Here is a 15,249-nt window from a genome sequence, read left to right on the forward strand (position 1 = left end):
TGTACATTCCTCCTTACAACTGTCTGCACGCAGAGCTGCATGCAGGCAAGGGACAAGGAACCCAACTTCCCTGAGGGGAGCTTACAGAAATAAGAATACAGTTGGGAAAGTAGTGTGAATTGTGAATGAACCATTCCTCACAGAGCCTGACTGCAATGCTAGAACTGGATGTGAAACACTGCTGGGAAAGGGGTGTATTTGGAGAGAGTAATCAATTGCACAACCATCTCTGGGTGACCTGTTCATGGTAAGGTATGGTCCTCTTGGTTAATTAAGGGTTCAGCTTCTTATATGTGTAAGGATACTGCCTCACTCCACAGAAAGACTTAACATCAGGGAAGGACTGTACATAGTCAGATATGACTGAGTGTATTTAAAGGTATTACTTAGCCTAAAGAAAGGAAATGTATTTGAGAATTCAGCTAACAGTTTTTAAGAATTCGGATGAGGTCCAGTTCCCTGTCTTACACTCAGACATGTTTGTAGGATAAATTCTTCAGATGTTTGAATGATGTAGGAACATAAATTTCACAGCCAGTACATGGGATTTTTTTGCTATTGTGAATAGGTAGTAAATCACTGCTCAGTATGACCACAGATGACGGATCTGTTTCTTAAATAATAAATTCAGCAACCACGAAAGCCGTCTGTTTTGCAGGTGTACAGCCTGTCTTAAAAAGTAATTTTGGAGAGTTTTCAACTTCTGCTGCTGCCATACAGCAGGGATGAGCTTTTAGCTGTGTATTTTGTTGTTCTCTTTGCCACTCTTACTCCTTTGGTCTTTGGTTAAGGATGCTGGCCCAGCAAGGCGGACTGCTGGCCATTAGCGCTGCTGGTTAACCAGGAGCAAGTAAGAAAGTGGCTGCTGGGCAGGAGGCAGTGGGGTCTGGGCAGAGAGTCATGGTAAAGAGACTGTGGCTTTGAAAGCCTGCCTTGAGTGAGTCTTCCCTCATTAACCTGTAGTCTACTGGGGTAGACTACAAAGACTAAGAGCCTGCTCTTCTAGCTTTGATGACCAAAGAAAACTGTCCTACTGGTGGAAGAGACAAGTTGATTGTTTCTTTTACTGATTTTCTTTTTTTTTCTTTGGCTGGATCCAAGCAGGCCACAATGTGATATAGGGGATTATGGCATCGGATAACAATTTAGGAGTCTGAAGAGTCCTCATGCTGGGTTACCTTTGGGCTGGGCACTTGGGAAGCAGAGGGACAACAGGGACGAAAGGCTGTAGGGTGTAAAAATTGGGTATACCACTCCACTGAAAAGGACCATCCTTGGTTTAGGGTGAAAAGAAACTGAAAAGGCTGCATACAAAATAAATCTAAGTTAGCTTAAAAATACTTGTGAAGAGAGAAGGGAAAATTTGCTGAGAGGGGAACAGCTAATTGCTCTATGGTCACAGCTGGTTGCATGGCACTGTGTATCCAGACAGATAATACTGCTTGTGAAGCACAGGATAATTATAGGGGAGTGGGTGGGGACAACAGTGCTTTGTTCCTCCCTTCCCCACAAATTTGTGGGCATTTAGAGAGAGCCTACAAAAAGCAAAACAGAGAAAATATAAGGCTGAAGGATACTTGAGAAGCATTAGAGGAGGAAACAGAAGGATCTGAGGGGAAAAGTAGGAAGAAGAAGGAGAGACTAAGAAATACCAGACAGGGAAACAAATCTTTAGCATAGGATGGGGCTAGGAAAAATACTGCCACAATGTGGGACAGCAAAGAAAGTAATCAAAGTGGAGAGAAGGCAGAGAGGAGAAGAGGGGTGCATTTTCGTCCTAGAAAAAGTGTCTGTCCTGCTGACCACTCAGCAGCAGTGATTGTGATGGGTAAACTACAGCTGCAAAAGCTGTTCTGACACCAGTTACAATGATGACGCTTGTACGTACATGGAGTATCTGAGCTTTAGACTTGGACGTCTTTGGTGCTAGAGTTGAAAAAGTTGCTGACTTAGACTGCCTTGAAGGCTCTGATTTCCAAGTGGTACAGACAACTGTCTGTGTTCTGCAATTGCAATTACACAACAGCAGCAAACTGGACAGCCTGCCAGGCCATCAAAGCAGCCCTTCCGTCAGCTGCTTTGGGGTTTTTCAGGACATCAGGAGGCTGGTGTAGAAAGCAAACCCATTGTACTTTTGTACATTCCAGGAGTTGGGGATGAGCTCTCTCAGGACAAATTTAACACTTGTCTCGTGTCACCTGAAAATGACTGTTCCAGGATACCTGATGCTTACACACAAACAAGCAGAAGAACCCTGGCCTGCCTGTGGGGTGTAATGCTGATACTTGTGGCTGAGGCAGCATATGGTCCTTGTTTTGTCTTCTAGAATATCTTGGGCTGGAGAGACGTACTCTGTCACAGCTTGCACGTGTCAGTAGTTAGCAGTGTAGAGTCCATTCAGCTGTTTGTGTGCTGGCACATTTTCCACAGTTCCTCCTTCTCCTCCTCCCCACTGCCTCCTTTGCTGGCCTAGAGACCAGCAGGATTGCCTAACTTTTCGTAAGGCAAAAGACACAATTGGAACATGTAGCTGACTTGGGGGGAGAAGAAATTAAAACAACATAGAGTACTCTCACATCAAGGTTGCTGCCTGTGCTCACAGGACTGCAGTCATGCTTACTCTGCCACTGCTGGACAAACATTTTTTCAAAGTATACTGATACTTGTTGTTCACGTAAATGTTAGTCCATCATTTCTTCTGCATAAGTTTGCCTGTCAATGTCTTGGGTACTGAAATATTATCAGAACTGGATTTTGGCAACAAACTTTTGCTCTGGGCCTTCATATGCGTTTTTGTGTAACTTAACAGGAGTGAACTGTCCCAGTGCTCATGCACTAACTTTTATAATGTGCAGTGGGAATTGGTCAGGGTCTCTGGGGAATGGATGGATACTGCTGATACATCAAGGGAAGTGCTTTTGCTTATGGAATTTTTTTGGGGGGATAGCAGACATGGGGAGTGATGGAGATCTGGGGTACAGTGTGTTGTTCAGTCTTTTGTCAACAAATGCAGGATCCAATGTAATTTCTCTGTGAGACAGAGGGGGATGTGGCTGAATAGGGCAATATTTGATCCTTTTAAATTTTGAAGCTTATGTATTTGTTCTCTAAATACTTTGATCTTCCTCAGCACCCACTTGTCTGCAGATCAAGCTGACAACAATTATTCCAAACTCTTTCCTAGCATTATTTCTTATTCTGCAGTCCTGAATGAAATTCAACATTATTCTCCATAAATAACCTTTCTCATTCCCCAGCTATCTCCCAGAACTACTTCTCTTCTGACCTCTCCCTCACAGACTCTGTACTGACCTTACACTTCCCCCACAGCCCTAATCTGCCAGTGTCTACACTCCTATTCTTCCTCTGCTCTTTTGCATGATTTAATTTTTTTTAAATAATAGAGCCCACCATTTCCTGAGCTGCTTTTCAGCAATAAGCTTGAACAAGGCCCTTTATCCACAGAGTTCATACACTGTAGTGACAAATTACTACCATAGGCAACAATTTCAGTGCTTTCACCCTTTCTCTCTGATTCTAGTCTTTGGGTAAATCTATACTTTCAGTTGTATTTTTCTATTGGCAATAAAAATAGCACTAGTATTTTCAAATTGTAGAGAAGCAAGACAATGCCTGTGCCAGCATCTTGTTCAAATAGCAATTTTTGTCTCTATTGAATTTTTTTCAGTGTAACAACAACTCCAGTGATTTCTCAATGGCTTTTATTAAACTACTAAGGGATTATTCAGGCTCATCTCATCCTCCCGTTCAAGGCAGTGTGAGTTCTTATAAGAAAATCTTGCAAATGGGGATTTTTTTTCCCTTGAAATTAGGCTGTAGAAAAAATCAGTAATAATCTGCCAAGGGATAGTTGTGGAAAAACTTCTGCAAAAGGAGCAAAGGGGTCATGCACATCATGTTTGCATATACACTTTCTCATTTTATCATGCTGATATTAAACAAAGCATGCCCTGTGCCCTTTCCCTCCCTTCCCCACCCCCCAGTATTTGCCTATCATTTACATAAATTGAAGTATTAGTTGAGTTGGAATTTATTTGCCTTCAAAGTGGAAAGCAGGGATGTTCCCAATACTAGTATTTTTTGAAATGACACCATGGGTTGTACATTTCATCTTTTTGTACCTGTAAACCAAACCCATTTATTTTACAAAGTAGAAAGCTGAACTCTAGGTGTCAGCACTGCAAACTGAATGTGGAGCTCTGAAAATGAAGTTTTGCTGTCTCTAACTCCTCCAGTGCCACCAGAAATAAAGTGCAATAGTAGTTTCGCTGACAGATCCATTAAGGCTGAAGAAGAGAGCCCACACTTGTGGTTAATGGCATAAGTAGGAATTGCAGTGTTCTGTTCTTACACAGCCTTTTTCTAGCTGCACTTAAGTGTGTTCTTATTAATGGGATCTAGTAAATAATGTTTAACATAAAGGAAAGAATGAGGACAAGATCCTGCTCCAAACAGTGCCCGCTGTTTCAAATGCATATGTTAAGCCTTTCCCTTCATTTATTGTTAAGTGCTTGTATTAAGTGGGTGTCCAAAGTGATGAGAGCACAGGAAGCTGACGTCTTTTTCTGGTTCTAACAGGCTATATAGATCAGCTAAATTAATGGGGTGGATGAAGTTTATGTGCCTATTGCTTATACTTGAAACTGCACAGTAGCAGAAACATTAGGAAAGGAAAGACTTGATTTTCCAGCCTTTAATGCTGGTAATTATGAGAAGTAAATAAAAGCACTTTGACAGTGCAAGTACTGTGGTTATCCTGAAAAACCACATTTCTCAAAAGCACCGACTTTTGGCTTTGCATCTCTCAACCTTATAAGGTGCTCTGATCTGCATCAAGTGATGCTGTTACATACATGAATGAAGAGCTTCTTGCCGTTCTTGCTGTCAATAGTCATTATTTATCTGCATGTTTTGCTTTTAATTATGACCTGATGGCACTTGTCATGTAGTTGAGGTACTGTTCAAAGTCTGGCTGTTCGGAATGCACAGAAGTACTCATGCTGAATTGGCTTCTGAAACACAGTGATTCTGACAGGGGGGTACAGATGTGATCATGGCACAAATGGAGTAATTTAAATAGTTTCCTCCTGTGATACATCATTTTTCCCTCCTCAGATGCTGGAGCTTATTGACAAAAGTCATGTCTCTGATATTTGGGTTTAACCATGTTCCTAAATCTAAAGTTTGATTTGGCCTTCCCTAAACTCCTGTTGTCTCTGAGCTCTTCCTGAGCTTGTGAAAACAGGCAGGACCTTGGAGAAGCACCTCTGTGAGTCATTGAGAACAAAGGTAGCAGAAGCTACAGATGACATAGTGAAGAAAGTGAAAGGCACGGTAAGGGCACATGTGGAACACTAGAGCTCTTAGGAGCCCATCGGGTGGTGTGTGGTCTGTGGTAGGGTATGGTGTCATATGTCTCTTGTGGAACCTGGGCTACACTTGAGCTGGTACTTCTGGAACACATATTGTCTATAGTAGTAACTCATCTTGCCCTGGTCATTTATAGAGATTTAAATACTCTGTTTTCTCTCTTAAAGTATGTACAGACATCTAGTCTCCCAGTACATCTATATGATAAGGAAATATAGTTACCGAAACGATATAGAAACAGAAAAGGTTTATTTCACATACATATCCCAGGAAGAAGTCTGCCTGCAGTTAATTTCCCAAGCCCCAGGGCCTGGCTCCACCCATAGCACCATCTTCCCTTTTCACAAGGCTCTGGTTTCAAAAAAACATTCTCAAAGAAATTGGCACGGGCAGGCTCGGAAGGGAAAACGATGGGAAGCACCAACAGACTCCGCGCTCCGTCCGGCCGCGCTGCTCCCGAAGGAGGGAGCCCGGTGTGCCGGGGGCCAGCGAGCGGGGGTCACGGCGCGCCCTGAGCGCTGCGGGGCCGGTGCGGTCGCGCGCGGTGTGCGGGGCGGGGCGCGGGCGGTCCCGCATTGGCCGCCGCTGTCCCTGACGCCAGCGCGGGCCGGAGGTCACCGCGCCGGGCGCTGCGCCGGCCCCGCCGCGGCCGAGCCGGCCGGGGCAGCGCGAGGGGAGCCGCGGGGCGGGGCGGGGAGGGCGGGGCGGCGGAGGGGCCGCGGGCGCCGCCGCCGCCGCCGAGGAACATCAATAATAACAAGGTGAGCGCGGAGCGAGGGACGGCGGCTGCGGGGAGCCAGGCATTTCCCTGCTGAGGGATGCAGACACCACGGCCCCGGGAACCAGAGCTGTCGCCGCTGCAGCGCTTGCCGCCGGGATGGGACGCTAGGATCGTTCTCCTTCTACTTCTCGCTCCTTTTAATTTTTCCTCCTCCTTTTTTTTTTTTTTTTTCCTAAATTTTTGATTTTTTCCCCTCTCGCCGTTTCGCATCACTTCTCCGCCCAAAAAACCGACCGCATCATGGAGGCCCTTTGATGCCTCCGCCCGCCGCGCCGGCTGCCCCCGCGGCTCAGGGAAGCCCTCCGGGCCGTGCCTCGCTTTCCCGAGGGGGCTCCCCGCGGCCCGGCCCGCCCCTGCCCCGCGGCGCTGAGCCGGGATGCCGCTGCGGCGGCCGGAGAGCCCCGCTGCCGCCTGACGGGGGGCTCTTCCTTCCTTCCGACGACGGGATCCTGAATGTCACCGCCGCGGCGGCCGCCCGCCCGCCCGCGACCGAGGCGGCGCGGGACGTGCCCAGCGCGGCGTGAGGAGCGCAGCCGGCTCCCCGGGGCGGCTCTCGGTCCGTGCTGTTGTTGTTGTTTTTTAATAAACCATTGATTTTGGCCCCCAAAGCACACCCCACAGCACGCCCCCGGTACAGCGCAGCGCCGGGCTGGACCGCGAGGAGTGAGCGCTGCTCGGCGGGAGCGCGGACGCGGAGGTGGGGAGCGGCCCCCGGCCCGGTCCCGGGTTAATCGGTAACGCGGAGCAAGCCCGGGTGGAAAATGCGCCGGGCGCCGGGCTCGGGGGAGGAGATGGTGCTGTGCCCCCGGCCCTTCTGAGCGCCGAGCCGACGCCGGGGCGTGTGTGTGGTTTGGGGCTTGTTTTTTTTTTGTTATTATTATTTTTGCTTTTGCTTTTTCCTCCTCCTCTTTTTTTATTTTTTTTTTTTTAACTTTTCGCAGAAGGAAAGAAATTCTTACCAAGATTCTCAGATGGCTTAGACAAATTAATAATAATCTGTGAAAATACGAAGTCGACCGGTTCTTGATTTCCCCCCTTCCCTCCCCTCCAGCTCCCCAGCCCACTGCTGAGATTGAGATAAAAGGACCTGTTTCCTGGAGGACGAGGAGAACAGACACGTTTCTGGTGGTATAGAAGGGACCGATGGCAATGCTTCAGAGTGTATTTGAGACGCAGGAAAGAGATTCATCTTGTTAACAAAAAAATTATTAAGCAGGGGGAAAATACCAACGGGAAGGAAAGATATATATACATATATATATACACGTATATATATATACAGTTTAGAAGTATTCCCCAGGTGGCCACAAAGCATGGGCTGTGTTCCAAGCACCAACCTCTCTGACAGCAGAGTGATCTGTCACAGTAGCAATGAGTCTGAGGAGTGCAATTTCCCTCACCAGACCAACACAACCATGTCTCAACAGCAGCAAGGCAACCCCGTCCCAGGATTATTCATTAAATGCTACAACACATCCACTTATGAGGCGAGGACTAATTCCTCTAAGAAAGACAAGAGGGAGAACAGCCAGAGCATGGAGGCAGAGGCCCAGACCGGCAGATCCAGTGTTAAGGTAAAAAGGGTGCTAAACATGAGCACTGTTTCTCTCAGAACCGGAGTTGGCTGTAGCGGTTTATTCCAAGGAGTATCCCTGCCTTTGTGGGGGAGCTTTTCCTGGCTTGAGCTGTTACTTTCGTTTATAAACTAATCAGTGTCTTGACGACTTTACAGAGGTACCCAAGTCTCTTTCTTCATTCCGCAAAATGCGTTCTCCTAATTCCGGGAAGGAGAGCGGTGTGATGGACCCCGTCGGTCGTTAGAGCCGGGGCACGGGTCTTGCTTCTGAACCTGGAGGGGCCCATCCGTCCTGGTGGGACTGTGCCGTGCAGGGGAGCTGCACTACTCTTGTGTGTGCTCTGGGTCGTCCCGTGTTGGTGTTTGTGCTTGTCTTGTTTGGAAGCACGGGCAGATCGCAGTCTGAGGCGATCTGCTCGCTGGGCTGATCAGTTTGCCTATTCCATTCGGAAAGTTGAAGGGAGAGAGGCAGCATGTTTTGCTCTGGGTACTGATTTACATTAACAACTTGTTGACCTTGTCTGTAGCTGCAAATAGGGTATTTTTGGAGGTTTTTTTGCATGTGTTAGTGCCCATACTTTTGAGTAGAGATACACCCCAAGACTGTATGAAGTCGAGAAACACATACTGAAAACAAAATTTGTAATTTGTGACTATTTTCTTTAAAGTGAGACTGTCAGTGGTGCAGTCGCTTGTTTGCTTTCTGTGGATGGACTGTTTGTTTATGGGTTGTACTTTAGTTCCTAATGCTATAGGTTTGGATCATGCCTCTGCTTTTCTTGAGGAAACTGTTTTTATTTTGTAAAAATAAGTAATTGCAAACGTAGGAAAAATCAAATTATGGCAGTCCAGGAGATATTGTATAACATGGCTGATCTGTTCTTGTTCTGTGATAAGAACTGAGATACACATGCTGTAAATATCAGATGCAGGCAAGATCTAACTGAATGTCAAGTGTTTTGCAGATTAGCAGAAACTCTAATGATTAGTAGCTTTCTTAGGATTTTTACTTGTATGGCTTCTAGAGTATTGACCTGGAATAATTTACTTCAGTTATGTGAGTGATTTTCTTCAGTTGTTTTCCTTCAGATTTAGTAATCTCTGTTCATAAGGGATTAAAAAAAGTCTAGAAAATTACCAGGCACTTTGTAAGTAGTGAGTTGGAGGAGGAATTAACAATACTTAAGGCAGAACGTGAAGCTGAATGGTGTTGTATTAAACTAAATTTTTTGTGTACAGGAAATGAACTTTACGGCCCTGTTCACACGCGATAGACATGCTTACGGCTTACTTAACACAGTAACCACACTAAGGAAGCTTAAGTTTTCATCAGAATCCTGACAACTGTCTTGTGATAAGAATTTTTAATAGTGATTATAATTGCACGTTAACAAAATCTAAACCAAAACTGGTCTTAAAATTTATATTCTGTGAATTTGTCTCCTGTGTGCTTGCTCACGGGGAAACCCCCCTCCAAAAAACCTGTTTCCAGAAGCACGCGTGGGAAGCAGTCTTAATTTTGTTGAATTTTGTTGTCCAGTTTCAAGAACTTCGTGCAAATTCTTGTTACAGGGTTTGGATAACTCAGCCACACGCTATAGGGGTGCTGTTGGTTCGTATGCATGCTGTCATCTCATTGGCAGTCACTCAGGTTTTTATCACTCGATCACATTTTCTGCCCTTGTCATCACTCTAAGCACAGTGCTCTGAAGGATGGGTTTTCAGAAATGAGAGTGCAGTTCTGTTTGTGATCAGCTGAATGTTGGACACATCACATCTGCGTTATTTTCACGTGCAAAATCCTGTAATACTCTCTAGAGCTGTAAAGCATCGTGGTATTTCATTCTCTGCTTTTATCGTGAGTGTGTACAGTACAATCAGATTTACAGTTCTCAGTGTGCCAGATAGCCGTTATCTCAGAGATTGTGCTGGAGTGAGGGATCACTGGAGAGCAGTTTTCACAGTATGGTGAAGTTGTTTACAAAGAAATAAAGTGTGAGAACATTGAAAATAATGGACAGGAGTCTGAAATTCCTGAAGCCAAAAGGAGCATTGGGCAGGATGTTGTGTGTCTGTTTTGTAACTAAAAGGATTTCTGATTTGAGGAAGAACTGTAAGAATTGGGGTGTTGCTAAGAACCACTGCTGTTCTTCAGAGTGTGCACTACATCCTTTGTGGCCCCAGGGATCCCTTCAAACAGACACAACACGCTACAAACTTTTTGTGCTTTGGGCAGTGGTGGTGTCACCCAGAATTTGTGTGAATAGTCCTGAGTGACATTTTCACTTGGTTTCAGGGTACTTTAAATTAAATTGTTGTATATGCACAGATTAAAGCCAAGAGAATGCTGTGTTAGAGCTAAGAACAAAACTTGGCCTGTGTGTAAATCTCATAATTTCACTTTGGCTGGCGTTAGTATTACGTTTATTAAAACATGTATAATAGATAGTGCAATAATTTTTATTGAATCAGTTTGTTAGCTATAGTGCACATCTTTCAAGTCAGAAAGTGTATTAAAAAGAAAAAAACCCTTGCTAATTGTAAAATGGCTTTATATATATTACTAATTAACCCCCCCAACTTATTCTGGTTTTATGCCTATGTCTTACTATATCTTTCTTCTGCAGAGGAACATTTTGTGGATGTGCAGTGTGATCATACTATATTTTGTGATTTGCATCAATTTATAAACTGTAGCTAAAAAAGTTACCTGTTCCTTCCTTATGTGGAGAACCCTAAGTTTATCCATCCAGATTTGCAGAACAATCCTGAAAGTGTGTGTGTGCGCAGAGATAAATACCATAATACCTATTTCTGGTGTATATGAGTATGGTGATAGTACATGAGAAATGGAGCAGCCCTTTATCTCCCTCCTTAATTAGTATTTTCATATGTGGCTTTTATTTGAAAATTTATGAGCATCTTGGAAAAAGTGTCATATCTAAACAATGAACCAGCCATGAAAACTCTTCCCTTAATTTTTGATGTATTGACTCTGCAGATTAAATCCTGTACTAGTGAAAGATGAGCAGGACCTAGATGAAGGGACTGGGGTTTGATTATCCAGTGCTTCATAAAGAATATCAAATTACACTTACCCAGTACTGTTGCAAAGGAGATTTTTCCTGATTTTTATTTTAACTTTAAAAATCTCAGGAAAGCAGTCTCAAAATTGTGATAATCTGTGTTTTTTTTTTTTTAATATAAATTATCATTTTCAGACAGCTGTGTAGTTGAATTTGTGGTAAAGCTTCTTGGCTTTACAGACACCTGCTTAAACACCTTTAGAATAATAATTGTTTAATCTATAGCATAAGTGGAGTAAATGCTGAAAGGCATAAGGACTTTCTGGGCATTTATTTAAAATTGTCTAGGGTATTCATCAGCATCTGCTATCCCAACATCCTGTGTGTGTGTCACTCTTCTACAGTGTATTAATACACACTGTAGCACATAGATTGCACCTTGATTTTGCTCTGTCATTCTTTTATGTACGTAAGAGTTCCTTCCTCTTTTTTTGTGTAACTCTCCCTGTCGTATACATTTAATACAGAAATATTTGTGTTTGGGTGCAAGGGGATCAGAGGGTAAATCCAATCTTCCTTTATTTTAAATTAAAATGAATCCTAAGCCAGAAGGACTAAATGTGAAATAGTCTTTTGATTTATCAGCTGATGTGGGACAGCCAGTTTAAATCCCTGCCCCTACAGCCAGCAAGTTTTCTGCATTCAAACCCTGTGAAATCGCCTGTGAATTTTGCAGTCACTGCAAACCAGTGGTTGCATAATTCTGCATATAAGAGGCTGTGTGCTATATGGTACCTGCAGTGCTGAAGTGGATCTCATTTTAGCAGTTAACAGCACGTTATTTAGTCCATTAAGCTGTCTGCTCTTTTCCTCCCTGTCTGGTAATTCCTTTCCCTTGGAACACAGGAGCGCTCCCTCCCTTTGATACTCCCACACTTTCTGTCCATGCTTCCACTGAGGCCATCCACCCTCTCTTGAATCCTCCCTGTTTCCACTGAAACTGTCCTCAATCATTTCCCCGACAAACCTCCCATCACCATTTCCCTCCCACTTCCACTGACGTCAGCTCTCCCGTACAGAGATCCTTGCTTCCACTGAGAAGATCCTTCCCACGCTGAGATACATGAACTTTTCTCAGTCTTTACGGCTCCAGACTTTCACACTGATACTTTTTATGCTGTTGTTGCAAGGCGTGAACCCTTTCTTCTGGGAATGGGAGTCTGATTTTTAAATGGTGCGAAGTGGTGTTAGTAACATTTGAACTGGGGTCATATTTAAGTCTAATTTCTGTATTTTTTTTAAAATTTTCTGGGTTTTGTTATGTAAATTGGAAAAAAACCAAGCTATAAATCACTCATAGTGTATGGCTGGCTACAATACTGAGACAGCATAAGCTGCGTTTTCAATTTTTAAATCATTTTTACTGGTACTTCTCCTGATCATGCAAAACAAGTCATGCAAAATGTGTCACTGCATCTGAGGGCAATTCCTTGGGTGACTGAGGTGAGGAGGGTTAGAACCTGAATTTTTGGAGTACTTACTGTTGGTAAAAGCTTCACCAAAGCTCCTTTTGGCTGTAAATTCATCTACCAGGCATGAAGGACTGACTTCTTTCTGCCCTTTTCATTGTTCTTCACTGCTGCTGGTCTGAGCTTGCTTTGTGTCTCTTCCCTGGCCATTTTAGGTAGTTAAGTTCCAAGCTTTTCCTTTTCTGCCCCCTGAATGGGTCAATAGAGGAAGTATTAAACCCAAGGCTTTATTTCTGCAGTTCTAGGTATTTCTCTTACTGTGTTGCACCCTTTGTATTCTTAATTGTATGGCTCAGATTGAAGTGTAAGTACATCCACAGTGAGAAATTTTCTAGTTGTAGAATGTACTTACAAGCCAGGCAGAATAACGGGAGGTGATATACTAATTAGTTCTGTCCCTGTTTGTACCATTCCCGATATTACATGTGGTGTGAAATTCTAATGCAAGTTACCAGCTTTGCCTTGCTGTTTAAGGTGCCAGCAATTCAGATTTTACATCCAAAATGTTACGTTTAAATATAAATTAAAGGTGTGAAATGGTTACACCAGCTTGCAAATGCTTCTTGTTCAATGAATTGTAGATTAGAAGATGCTTACAATCTATGTGAGTATGAAGGATGTCTCATTAAGAAAAGTTCATAGTTCATTTGAAATTTATAAAAAATACTGTTTGGAAACTGTTTTGCTTCCCCTTTTGCATGCTTTAATATTTGTTCCTCGTGTTCAAATAAATGTCCAAGGGAGAGGTATTTGAATGAGAATTATTTTTAACAACCATTGAAATTGTTATATCCAGCAGTCGCCACTACCAACAGTGATAAATTGCTGTTTTGTTTTAGTTATTATACGAACATTTGTTCACCTCTCTTGGCTGTCGCATTGAGAAAGGACTCCAGAATTGGGTTACTTAAGCAATAGTAACAATACACTGAAAATATTCCACTTTTTGAGCAGTTGGAATGTCAACTGACTTTCAAATGAGTCCTCAAAGAGGAAATGAATATTTCAAGATACGGACAGCTAAAGCTTTTATTAGCTCTCAGCAAAAAGTGAAAGAAACTTAAAGCAAATACGATAATGAGCAGACTGGCCCCAAGGTGAAATAGTTTCAATACAAGCTTTACGTAAGTTGTCATTTTATCAGAGGGCTGCAGAAGCACCTGCACACATAGGAGAACAATTTAGCATTGTGTTCTATTTTGGGGGTGTGTATGGATGTAATATGCCCACACCGTAAACTGCTTTACCAGCCATGGATGGAATTAAAACATTGTTAGCAATGTTTCCAAGATCACACACGGAGTGTGATTTCATGTCCAAAGCTCACTTTTCCATGTGAATTGCAGTGTTTTATGTGTCAGACCCATTCATCCAGTGGAGCTTCACTAGGAATTTATTTGGCCCTGTGACATTATACACATTGCTGTCTGTTCTTTGGGTAAAATAATTAGGTATCTTCATTTGACAGTAATTTAAATTGGCACAGGATGACAAGGTACAAATGGAATAGCTTTAATGTGTGTGACATACTAAAGAGTTTTGCTGCCCAGAGTCAGATTTATAGGTTTTCAAAGGCATCTGTTGTTAGAGCCCTCTGCTTTGCAAAAACATCATAGAATCACAGAATATGCTGAGTTGGAAGATTTCAGCATCAAGCCCCTTTTAGGTTCTTTCTTGATATCCATGTTAAGGCCAAAATGTAATAAATGATGTTGTTACACATGCTGTGAAATTAAATAGCGGAGTCTCTAATTTGTGCATTCTTCCAGACCGTCCTCTCTTACTATGGGTTGTACTCCTGGCCTCAGATCAAACTCCCAGGCCCTTTTCTCTTCTTCCTTGTAAAATCTGTAACTCTGTGGCTCTGCATAAAGTAAAAAAAAGCTTAGCATTCTGTAAGCCAGCTCCCACACGTATGGCTTTGTTCCAGGAGAAAGGAAGAGGGCTGGAACCTACTTTTTGACATGGAAATGTGTTGACAAAAATTAGGCTGTGTCTATTTTGAATGTAGTTGACATGGTAATTTGAGATGGGTTTTGATAGTGTTTTAAATGTTCAAAGCTAGTCTGCATATGTATGTAGAGAGTTTATGTCCTTGCACAGGAAAATGACTTGGAATAAAAAAAAATATTCAAGATATAAAAGCAGTTTGGGGAATAAAATACTGTTGGTAATGAAAAAGACTCTGATTCCAGTATCAGAGGGACTCAAATTAGGATTCCCATCTTTGCTTGAAGTAGGAGGAAATGTGACTTTTGGTTCTGCCACTCATGATAGACAATTTCTGAGCACTAGATCCCTGGAAATTAGGATAACATCTTTTTGTTGGTGTAAAGAAAAAGGTACTTTTGACCAGATAAGTCTTTCATTTCTGAGTGAACTAAATTGATACTATTTCAAGGATTTTTTTTAGAATCAGGATATATATTAATCTGTTTGTTAAATAATATTTTTAACAGATTTAAGATGTGTCTGTTTCTTTATTAGAAATAAGAATTTTTTTTTTTTTTGCAAAAGCAGAATTATTTTTCACATTAATTTGAAAGTTGGATAGGAAACTTTAAACATTTTATATGCCTTTTTCAAGTTAAGAGGTATTTTCCTTTATAAATCAAACACTTTACATTGTGACATGAACAGATTTCTGATCTTGTTAAGGGGGAAATGTTAACTTTGAAATCTTTTCATTGTTTTTTAGATTTCCCAGTTTCCTAAGTAAATCCATACAAAGAAAACACAGAATCACTGGGCAAATGTGAAAGAACGACATCCTCTACTTCCCATTGTTTTTCATTTTGAGTTTCAGTGACCTTTAGCTCCCTGCTGGGATGTGGTGGAAACTTTATGAGGCCCCATCTTGCCACTAAAAGACGATGTATTTTTAAAGTTACACATTTACTATCGTGTTCTGTCTTTGAGTTTGAGGTTGTGTTATCTCTAATAAAA

General features: G+C 42.6%; 1 protein-coding gene across 3 annotated transcripts in view; it reads left to right on the forward strand.

Moving 5' to 3' along the window:
• PDE8A (phosphodiesterase 8A) overlaps positions 1-15,249 on the forward strand; it is a 145,469-nt gene that overhangs the window by 18,618 nt on the left and 111,602 nt on the right. For 2 of the 3 annotated variants that reach the window (XM_050309759.1, XM_050309760.1), the window contains exon 1: positions 6,155-7,746. The exons of the other annotated variant lie outside the window; for it this stretch is intronic. In XM_050309759.1, coding sequence (XP_050165716.1) covers positions 7,486-7,746 — 261 coding nt within the window. In that variant the 5' untranslated portion in view covers positions 6,155-7,485. Of the gene's footprint in view, positions 1-6,154; positions 7,747-15,249 lie in introns of those variants that run through there. 3 annotated transcript variants of the gene reach the window in all.

This window comes from Myiozetetes cayanensis, unplaced genomic scaffold (assembly GCF_022539395.1).
Source record: "Myiozetetes cayanensis isolate MyiCay16 unplaced genomic scaffold, myiCay2020 scf14, whole genome shotgun sequence".
Classification (NCBI taxonomy): Eukaryota; Metazoa; Chordata; class Aves; order Passeriformes; family Tyrannidae; genus Myiozetetes; species Myiozetetes cayanensis.